At 37.5% G+C, this 11,909-nt stretch overlaps 1 protein-coding gene and 1 long non-coding RNA gene across 3 annotated transcripts in view; one reads left to right on the forward strand and one right to left on the reverse strand.

Moving 5' to 3' along the window:
• The window catches only part of LOC136828278 (uncharacterized), a 182,581-nt gene that overhangs the window by 59,684 nt on the left and 110,988 nt on the right, over window positions 1-11,909 (reverse strand). The window lies entirely within an intron of this gene.
• The window catches only part of LOC136828276 (mediator of RNA polymerase II transcription subunit 15-like), a 207,695-nt gene continuing 205,582 nt past the window's right edge, over window positions 9,797-11,909 (forward strand). The window contains exon 1 of one of the 2 annotated variants that reach the window (XM_067086152.1): window positions 9,797-10,958. In XM_067086152.1, the coding sequence (XP_066942253.1) occupies window positions 10,936-10,958 (23 nt within the window). In that variant the 5' untranslated portion in view covers window positions 9,797-10,935. The remainder of the gene's footprint in view (window positions 10,959-11,909) is intronic. The other variant, XM_067086153.1, reaches the window with a different exon arrangement.

Raw genomic sequence — 11,909 nt, forward strand, 5'->3', positions numbered from 1 at the left:
TTTACTGAAATATCTAAATACTCCTCATTGCAAGCTCTCTCTTGCATAGAAATGTCTGTCTTACACCGAAATGTCAGTCTCTCTCTTAAACCAAAATTCCCTTCTTGCGCCAAACTTTCTAACAATGAATTCCTAAATCCTCTCTTGCACCAAATTTCTTACAAGGAGATGCTTTTAATCCCTCTTGCTCCAACAGAAAATCTCTCTCCAACACAAAATTCTCTTGCATACAAATGAAATCCTAGAATCTCTCTCCAACAGAAAATCCTCTCTTGCACCAAATTCTCTTACAATGAAATCCTAGAATCTCTCTCCAACAGAAAATTCTCTCTTGCACCAAATTCTCTTACAATGAAATCCTAAAACCTCTCTCAAACAGAAAATCCTCTCTTGCCCCAAAGTCTCTTACAATGAGATAACAAATCTTTCAAACAGAAAATCCTCTTTCACCAAATTCTCTTACGATGAGATCCTAAATACCCTCTCAAACCGAAATTTCCCTCTTGAACAAAAAAAATCTCACTTTATGTGAAAAACCAGTATCTCTCTTACACCAAAATCTCTTTCTTGTAGCAGTAGTGCAAATTTGTAATTGCAATCTCGGTGACTCTTGCAATGAAATCTCCCCTTTTGCACCAGAATCTCTCACAACGAAGCTTCGACGAGTCTCTTGCACCGAAATCTCTCTCTCTCTCTCTCTCTCTCTCTCTCTCTCTCTCTCTCTCTGTTTTTAGATATTTGTCATATGAATCCTTTTAAACTTATTTATTTATTTTTTATTTTCCTATTTTAATTTATTACGGCTTCAGTAACCTCGATGTTGCGACGCCAGTTTTAGCTGCCATAATTAATCAATCAATCAGTCAATCTCTCTTTCTCTCTCTCTCTCTCACCGAAAGTCCATCTGATGGGCTCTACTGAAGCAAACTGGTGCCACAACTATTCCTCTCTCTCTCTCTCTCTCTCTCTCTCTCTCTCTCTCTCTCACCAAAGTCCATCTGATGGGCTCTACTGAAGTAAAGTGGTGCTACAACTATTCCTCTCTCTCTCTCTCTCTCTCACACACACACACACACACACACACACACACACACAAAGTCCATCTGATGGTCTCATTGAAGCAAACTGGTGCTCCAACTATTTTAGTGACACTGTGTCCTAATTCCTTCCGTCCACATCTGTCTCCCGAGGTTTTTTACGTATGTTTTTTCAAACTGGCCAGTATGTCCTCTTTGACTCGGCTGTAGTGGTTTTTCAAGTGTATCGGAATGTCTTTGTCCATTTTCAGAAGGCATTTGGTTCGTGTTTTAGATTCGCGCTATCTCTGCATTATTCAGGGTGAGGAAGTTTGAAAAATTATCGTGCATTATATGATATCAATTAGAAATTCACTTTCAAGGAAGATTTCTCTTGGAAGGTAACTTTTATTTTTCATGTATCACTCACAGACACAAACTTGTTATCATCGTGTTTTCATATGCACATATATATTTGTTCTCTTTAAGATGTCTCTTTTATAGAGTTAATTATTTACTCACGTACTGCTCCCCCTATTGGAGCCCTAAAGCTTGTTGCAGCAGTCTGCTTTTTCAATTATGGTTACAGTATGTATAATAATAATAATAATAATAATAATAATAATAATAATAATAATAATAATAATAATAATATATTCACCTACAACCTAACCTACACACATTATACATACATATATACATAAATGTATTATATATATGTGTGTGTGTGTGTATAAAATGTGTGTAGGTGAGGTTGTAGGTGACTACACACACACACACACACACATATATATACACACTAAAAAGTTGCAAGCCTTTCAATTTCCTCCTTCTTCTTTATATACCTAGTAACCCTGACAACTACTGTAGATCTTTTTGGAAGACTCGACTCTACCACAGAGCACGTAATCTACGAGCCTATCAACCCGTTTCAGTGCAGGCCACACTGGATGAGCGAACTCTTCAAGAGGTTTACTTGCTTACTTTCTTGCTTTCTCTAAATCTTCAGCTGGAAACCCTTATGAACTGAGGCAACAGGCTATAATGAACCCAAGAGGGCTCCAAGGGGAGACCAGCTTGCGAAGAGAGAGACAAGTTCTAGGGAAAGGTGATAAATAAATAAATAAGAGAGCAGAAAATGAAAATCGATACAGCTGATATTCAGGAGACGTCAGCAGCAGATTAGAGCAGGAATGAATTGGCCCCTCTCTGAAATGTCTGGAGATCTGAAGATTCCACAATTGCACTAGGCAAACTACTTCAAGTTTCAGTTGTAGCCAAGATAAAGCTCCAAGTGAGCTGACTAGTATTAAACCCGATGCTGGAAAGCGTCACACTGTTGCAGCAGCCTGGAAAATTCCCTCCATACCCACCCTCCCCCTACCAACCAGGTTTAATGATGTTAAGAACACCAAAGAGATTATCAAACAACCTGCAGGCGCTCTGGACTGACACGACCAAACAGCTACAGTAGCGCTGATGAAATCACGTATACTTCTCATCCTGAAAAAAAAAAACTTAATCTTTATAAACATCTTCTTCTGACTCCAGCCCTGTGGGCTCTTTGCTTTTCCACCTCCCTCACACACTCCTTTCACAATCAAGTGTTGACCAGCGTTGAACTACGCTGGTCCTCCAGCTATTAGGCCTAAGATCAGAGCCTGGAGTTTGTTGTCCAGGCCCTAAGAAAGATACAGAGCATAGTGAGTCATGTTGGAGTGCCCTGCTTTGAGTTTGCTGCTACTGAAGGGGTGACTACGAAGACCTAGGATCTTCTGCTAACATTCCTTTGGTTATTTAAGAGATGAGGCTGTAAGTATAAACCTTATCACTTATTTTACGAGTGTAGGGAACCAACCAAAGTGTTAGAGTGATTCATATATATATATATATATATATATATATATATATATATATATATATATATATATATATATATATATATATATATCACTTAACACGCATTCGCTGTATTTCAGAATAACTTGCACCCAAGGGGAACCATAATTGTTAGGTGCACCTGCCCTTGCCAGGATTCGAGCCCAAGCATTTGTTTTAGATACAACTTAAAAATTATGATTCTTATTTTGCGTATGTTATTTCCAGAGTGCAGTGAATTCGATATTAAGTGGTATTTGTGGCATAATATTTGTGAGCATGTATAATATGAGAATATATATATATATATATATATATATATATATATATATATATATATATATATATATATATATATATCTCCTCCTGTCGCTGAAACAGCAAGACTGCAATTACTGCAGGTGATATTTTTGGAAAATATAATTTGTCACACACGTTCCCAACGCAATCCTGAATCTAGTCACATACCTGAAACATTTTCTCTCTCTCTCTCTCTCTCTCTCTCTCTCTCTCTCTCTCTCTCTCTCTCTCTCTCTCTCTCTCAGTTTATCCAGTCACATCATTTTTTGACAAGTCAAACTGAAGTCATATTCATATGTTCAAGTCTGACGACAAGAACCATCAGGCGTAGAAAGAAATCGGGAAGTTATATCATACCAAGGAAATGAAATTCGATACGGAATAAAAAGTCATATTTTTATTTCGCATGTCTTCATGGCAGGATCAGGGCGCGCGTACTCGCACATGTGTGCGTATGTATGTGTGTATGTATGTATGTATATGTATATGTATATACTGTATATATATAATATATAAATATATATATATATGTACATATATATAATATATATATATATAAACATATATATGCAGTATATATATACATACATACATACATACATACAATGGCTTGGAAATAAAGTCGAAACCGGTCAGGACCTACACCCCGTTTCTTATTTTTCACCTGTGGTAATGTGTGATAAATGAATCACGTACAAAAGTGATAACAATCATATATATATATATATATATATATATATATATATATATATATATATATATATATATATATATATATATATATATATGTTGAGGACTGACTGTTGAAAATCATAGCTTTCAAGTTTCTTTGGGAGTAATCTACCAGCCTACACCCTCCTCCATACTAGTCTGCGACCCACCTAAGTCGCCAAGCCATTATTAGAGGAATAAGGCACGACTTAGGTCAACAAAGGTCAATTAGATTTTTCAGCAATGACCCCAAATTGTCTTTCCAAGTGCGTTTGTGCGTGCGTGTACGTGCAGGCGTCGGGAATTATGAAAACAATAGTCAATATTACATTAATTTGTTTGGACACTTAAAAAAACTCGGTTGGTAGGAATTATTATTATTATTATTATTATTATTATTATTATTATTATTATTATTATTATTATTCAGAAGATAAACCCCATTCCTATTTAACAAGCTTACGGGGCCATTGACTTGAAATTCAATCTTCCAAAGAATATGATGTTTATTAGAAAGAAGTAACAGAAGATAATAGGATATACAGAAAGAATAGTTGAGTTATTAGAAAAATTCTAAATTAATAAATAAACAGGTACAAATCTAAAATAAATTATTTAAATACAAAGTGAACCTTCGCCTGAACTTTCGAGGTTCAAACTGAGCAGCATCCCCAGGGAGGGCAACGAATTCTGAACCGCATGAAGTGAAAACTTTTATAATTTTCCATTCGCATCAAAAACACCTTTCCTGAAATCGTCACGGCTTAATCTATTTCCATTGCCTCTGATGAAATCGTAGGCGTCCACGACGGAACTCCATCGAGGAAACGCAAAGCTTCTTTCAAAAGATTAGTCTTATTCACAATTTCAGGAGTCTCTCAAAAATTGAATGTTCTGGGGAGAGGAAGTCTTTTGCGTCTCATGGGTACTTACGGTATTGCGGGGCCTCGTAGATATTTCTCGGTGTTTCGTATTATTTGAGGTATTGTGTGGGCATCTGTATTTAATGCCTTCGATATAAACAGATGGAGGTTGGACATCTGTGTTTAATGGCTTCAATATAAACAGATGGAGGTTGGGCATCTGTGTTTAATGCCTTCAATATAAACAGATGGAGGTTGGACATCTGTGTTTAATGACTCCAATATAAACAGATGGAGGTTGGGCATCTGTGTTTAATGCCTTCAATATAAACAGATGGAGGCTGGACATCTGTGTTTAATGGCTTCAATATAAACAGGTGGAGGTTGGACGGTGTTTAATGCCTTCAATATAAACAGATGGAGGTTGGACATCTGTGTTTGATGCCTTCAATGTAAATAGATGGATGTTGGACATCTGTATTTAATGCCTTCAATATAAACAGATGGAGGTTGGACATCTGTGTTTGATGCCTTCAATGTAAATAGATGGATGTTGGACATCTGTATTTAATGCCTTCAATATAAACAGATGGAGGTTGGACATCTGTGTTTAATGCCTTCAACGTAAATAGGTGGATGTTGGACATCTGTATTTGATGCCTTCAATATAAACAGATGGAGGTTGGACATCTGTGTTTAATGCCTTCAACGTAAATAGGTGGATGTTGGACATCTGTATTTGATGCCTTCAATATAAACAGATGGAGGTTGGACATCTGTGTTTAGTGCCTGGACAATGTAAATAGATGGATGCTGGACATCTGTATTTAATGCCTTCAATATAATCAGATGGAGGTTGGACATCTGTATTTGATGACTTCAATATAAACAGATGGAGGTTGGACATCTGTGTTTGATGCCTTCAATGTAAATAGATGGATGTTGGACATCTGTATTTAATGCCTTCAATATAAACAGATGGAGGTTGGACATGTGTTTAATGCCTTCAACGTAAATAGGTGGATGTTGGACATCTGTATTTGATGCCTTCAATATAAACAGATGGAGGTTGGACATCTGTGTTTAATGCCTTCAACGTAAATAGGTGGATGTTGGACATCTGTATTTGATGCCTTCAATATAAACAGATGGAGGTTGGACATCTGTGTTTAGTGCCTACAATGTAAATAGATGGATGCTGGACATCTGTATTTAATGCCTTCAATATAATCAGATGGAGGTTGAACATCTGTATTTGATGACTTCAATATAAACAGATGGAGGTTGGACATCTGTGTTTGATGCCTTCAATGTAAATAGATGGATGTTGGACATCTGTATTTAATGCCTTCAATATAAACAGATGGAGGTTGGACATCTGTGTTTAATGCCTTCAACGTAAATAGGTGGATGTTGGACATCTGTATTTGATGCCTTCAATATAAACAGATGGAGGTTGGACATCTGTGTTTAATGCCTTCAACGTAAATAGGTGGATGTTGGACATCTGTATTTGATGCCTTCAATATAAACAGATGGAGGTTGGACATCTGTGTTTAGTGCCTACAATGTAAATAGATGATGCTGGACATCTGTATTTAATGCCTTCAATATAATCAGATGGAGGTTGGACATCTGTATTTGATGACTTCAATATAAACAGATGGAGGTTGAACATCTGTGTTTAATGCCTTCAATATAAACAGATGGAGGTTGGACACCTGTGTTTAATGCCTTCAATATAAACAGATGGAGGTTGGACACCTGTGTTTAATGCCTTCAATATAAACAGATGGAGGTTGGACACCTGTGTTCAATGCCTTCAATATAAATAGATGGAGATTGGAATCGTACAAACACTCACATGTTTTAGTAGCATTGCATCTCTCTTAAATAGTTATAATGACAGTTTGTCATCTTTTAGTAAGCTTAATAATAACTTAGACTAAACTTCCACCCTACAATAGCTTCAACGATACCATCTTAAATTAAATAATGGTCAACGCAGGATATTAAGAAAATAAAAACTTGAGGTAACAAAGTAACCAGAAGCTGAATACCCAGCAAGTGACGACAAATAAACGCTCATTCACATTATAACATCACGTCAACAACACGTCACGTCACGTCAAAGTGCATGAGAATTTCTTACATGCAGTCAAATGGCCTTGTTCACACCATCACGTCACGTCACCATCAAGCACGCGGCATCCACCGTCACATCACGATACGTTTTCTTGGAAAGAATATTTTGACGTGACGTGACGGTGCTTAGCCTATGCAAGTTTCTTACCGCCAAATCTGTGAGTCGCTGAGGTTGGATTGTGACGGATAGTGTGAATACGAGGAACGCCTAATGGGACGGTGACGTGACGTCATGTGTCGGCGACGTGATGGTATAATGTGAATCAGCCCTAAATGTATGCGGGGGGGCGCTGGTATGCGCAGCCCTTTAGGTCAGGGAGAGGGATAAAGGTAACTGGTATGCTTAGCCTTATGTACAGGTCAGGGGGAGGGAGGGGTAAGTTTGGTCGGTAAGCAAAATAGCAAACCCACCGAGAAACGAAAATAAATTTGTAGTATGATGACTGAAAAATACGAACAAGACGGATTTTTATTAGAATTCTGAACTCAAAAAAAAAAAAAAAAGAGAACCTTTCCATCTGGTCAACAATAAAGAATGAATATATGTTAGGTTTTTGTCCATTCATGTTAAATATCAGATTGTCCTTTCGAATGAATAAGATTTTAATCGTGTATTTTTTTTTTTTTACAGCCGATGCTGCGCAGTATCCGCCATTTTTCAAAACTCATCGATGATTATCCTCTTTTGGTTCTATTTTATATTTACTTTTTCACTGAATTTTTCACAAAAGAAAAAATGAGAGAGAGAGAGAGAGAGAGAGAGAGAGAGAGAGAGAGAGAGAGAGAGAGAGAGAGAGAGAGAGAGAGGCGCCACAACTGCCGTTCTGGTGAAATACCGAAATCATTTTGCCGCTGTTAATGCAATTTCTCAACGAGCAGGGAAATTTGATTGTTTAATCTGATAAATAAGTTTATCATTTATCATATGTTACACATTTTAGTAAATACAATGAGAAATAACTGTAGTTTGTAAAATGAAGCTTTTTTTATTATTATTTTTTTTTTTTTTTTTTTTTGTAAATGGGAGTGTGGTCCAGTCAGCTAGGGAAACTTCACAACAGACCTTTTAAACCCTTCAATAGTTTACCATACCTTTTAGGCAGGTGTCCGTGCTGACATAAGCAGACCAAACCTAATAATAATAATAATAATAATAATAATAATAATAATAATAATAATAATTTAACCATAAAATAATTGTTGTCATTTGCACAACCAAATTTCCCAGAGCGAGAAAAAGAGCAGGATACCCCAAACTATTCATTTCCGTCGTCTATGACCATAGTAATTGCCACGCCACTTTCCGGAAATTAGTCAGTCAATTCCAAGCAACATTATACTCTTACCTAGGTTTTTGTCGTCATTAAAATCTGATTTTTTAAAATCAATATACTATCATTCTTTTAATTTTTGATGTATAGTACCGTGTAAATATTGCTATAGAAACGATATCATTCCACATTTCTTCACTATTGATGGATTTCTATTGAAACAGCTATAGGTAATATCTTCATTAAGTACAATATTCATAAAAGCCTCCTGTTCTGAATGAACCTGCCCATTGTCTTTTGTAAATAATACAGGCATTATGCGCAAAAATGAAAAAAAAAATTCTTTACACAAAAATTCTTTACAAACATTGCTTGCTTTTATTTCCACAAATATGCCCTTCTTTTTCAGAATCATTTTTTCATATTCAGTTTGTAATCCCACTATATTTTGTTATTTTATAATTTTTCTGTATTTTCTCATTATTTTTTAATTTTTATCTATTTTCTTATTTTTTGCTCCGTAGCTCACAAGTGGCATAAAATGCTGAAATATTCTCTTTTTAGAGAGCAAAGATAAAGTGATACAACACAATAACCAGAAAGTATAAACCTGGTTTTTCGTTTTGAAACTCCCTTCCCACCCACCCACCCCCCCCTCCTCTCTCTCTCTCTCTCTCTCTGGTGCATTTTGAGGTCAGAAAAAAAAAAAAAACAGATTTCTGCTTCCGAACTAGATTTTTTCATTCCGACGTAAATCCACACTTATCTCTTCAGTAGGTTTTTTGGCTGTCGATAAAACCAAAAAATTTTCTCTTTTGGATATTTCTTATTTACTCTTTAAAAAAAAAGAGGTTATGTATTTCAAAAAGAAAATGTAAAAGATAAAAAAAATATACATCCCTCAGTAGTTGCAGTAACATTGCAGTTTAATCAATCGTTTTATGATAAAGAAAAATTCTGTGATTCTATTATTATTATTATTATTATTATTATTATTATTATTATTATTATTATTATTATTCACAATGAGCATATATGCTTATGGAAGAACGTCAAAAGATCATGAATTTACATTGATGCTTTCGTAGAACAGACAGTTTATAAGTTAAAAATTAAAAAGGAGTATTATTATTATTATTATTATTATTATTATTATTATTATTATTATTATTATTATTATTATTATTCATAACGAGCATAGAAGAACGTCAAAAGATCACGAACTTACACTGATACTTCCGTAGAACAGACAGCAGTCCACTGATTAGAAAAAATATGCAAGGGAGCAGCATAAATAACTAGAGACTAGTCTTCCCCCTTTTATCATTCATTACTGGTCTTGAAAAGGATTAGTTATCTTCAGTTATCTTTAGTTATCTTTCGCAGGGAAGGAGACCTGTATGGGTGAACAGGGATTAAGACTCTCGACTCGGCGATAAAGGGAAGTTGACGGAAAATGTCGGAGAAGAGCCAAGGCTCCTTGGACCTCGTCACGGTACTTTTCTTCTTCTTCTTCTTCTTCTTCTTCTTCTTCTTCTTCTTCTTCTCCTCCTCCTCTTCCTTCTTCTTCTTCTTCTCGGCCACCTGTAGGAGATCGCGAGGACCCCGACTCAGAGACCATTGTTTTTCTAGCGGTGTTTGTGGTCGCGTCGCTAGACCGAGCGTTCTTCTTCTTCCCGTAGGTTTGACTCGCCGAGAAGGAGGAGGAGTTTACTGTAAGGCTTGAGGCGTCGGGAGCTACAGCTATAGTACTAGCATGCACTAATAGCAGCCAAGAGTTGTTCCAAAAAAAAAAATAAATAAAAAAAGGGCGGATAAATAGGGGACCCACTCGTGCCCCAAACCGCGTGTGCAGATGATTAATGTTGACACTGACAGAGTGCCAGTGAGTGGATTGGTGTCCTTTGAGTGACTCGTGTTGGAATTTGGCGATTACTGCCTCATATAAAGAGGATTATCCTACCATTCTGGCAACAAGAGACTCCCGAGGGCTCATAAAAGCACAGACTAAACAACCCCCGCCTCCTTTGTGGACCTGAAGTATCCATAAACAAGCTTACTCAAAAGCTTGTGGTGGTGTTACATCATGACCACCGCCTACCCATCACGGTTGGAGGTTCTTGGCCGCTTAACCGTAAACTCCCACCCACGCTAGTGAGTGCAGTGCTCCCCCACCCCAAAAAGGGTCGCAGTTCGGTAGTTGTGCGACACTTTCGCGGTATCAACTTCTCGACCCTTCTCGATTACCGATTAATACAAAATCATAGAACCTTCAGAAGGGGGGAAAAGGTATTCGAGTCAGAGCAAACGCCCCCCAAATCAGTGTGCGCATCTGTCCTGGCTGAAACCTTTGCCAGGAGGGAACGAACAGTCAAGTTGCTCCAGAAAGATCAGAGCCTCTTGAGGGGGGAGGGTATCGCCTTTAAAGCAGAGCAATTTCGGCTCTGCCGTGTGACAGCTACTAGGCTCGTTTCTCCGTCTCTTTTTCGCGGCGTGTCAGCAAAATCCTTGGAAAGTAAACAACCAGGCAGTCTTGATCGAGAGCCCCCGCAGTGACAGTCTATAATCCCAAGAGCTCGCGGTTTCCCCTCTGGTCTCGCCTTAAGGGATAAGCTACTCGACTTTAACCACCTTTCACGGCCACAGCCCAAACGCCCCCGACTCTCGCGGTGGATTTCTGAAGGAGGAAAGAGACCCGAATAAAGGATTACTCTCTTATTTCTCCCTTTGCGGCCCTCTCCATAATTCAAAATGCAGGGCGCAAACACAGGAAGGTGAGTCACTCTCGTTCGCTCCTTCTTCTCCCTTAATTGATTCAAGACGTCCAACAACAAAGTCTCGCCCATTCTATTAATGAGCCAGAAATAAGACTGTTTCCTCTTAAATCATTTTGTGCTCTCTGGTGCTGAATGGAGTTGAGGCCAACTTTCATTCACTTCAGGAAATCTCAGACGGCCCTAAATGATTCTTTGAACTAGGAGACGCGATTTAAAATTTTCAAGAGACGCGTCATTCATAACTCAAACGCAGACGCCCCTTGTTGGAATTCTAGAAGGAATGGTGTGTCGTGTTTACTGTTTCAGCCTTAAATTAAATATTCAGAACCTTGTTTCTTATGTACGAGATCCATCTCAATTTTCCAGGCGCTCTCCCAACTAAAATATTTTAAATACACCAGAAACACGTAAGAAGAGCTCATCTGACAGACAGCAGCAAGAACAATGAGAATAATTTGAAGTGATAAATGTGTTAGAAATAATAAGGATGATAAACAGAAACGCGAAAATTGCGCAGAGATATCTAAAGGCCATTTTCAGCAATAACAACTACATAAGCACCAGACAAAAATAATAATAATGAGCGAGACTCAACCTCGTTTTTAATCAGTTTATTTCCATTTTAGAATCACGAAAACTTGTCAAAAACAAACACTGCAACTCAAGCCAAAACAGCGAATCTTTGTCCCTGTTTTAATTATTTCAAAACATCAAAGTGATTAACTGCGTCGGAAAAGGGGCCATTAAGAAGGCTCCCAGTGGTCCGTAAATACACGCCGATGTATTTCTGAAGGCAACAAAAACAGTTTATAAGTGTGTAGCAAAAAAACATCTCGACAAAAACAGTGCTGAAAGCCGCACCCACCCACCCGGACCACCTGCTTTTACATCTCTCCCAAATGCTTTGAAATATTAGTCATGTGATTCAGTGGCGTTCATTATTTTCTC

Source organism: Macrobrachium rosenbergii, chromosome 42 (assembly GCF_040412425.1).
Source record: "Macrobrachium rosenbergii isolate ZJJX-2024 chromosome 42, ASM4041242v1, whole genome shotgun sequence".
Taxonomy (NCBI): Eukaryota; Metazoa; Arthropoda; class Malacostraca; order Decapoda; family Palaemonidae; genus Macrobrachium; species Macrobrachium rosenbergii.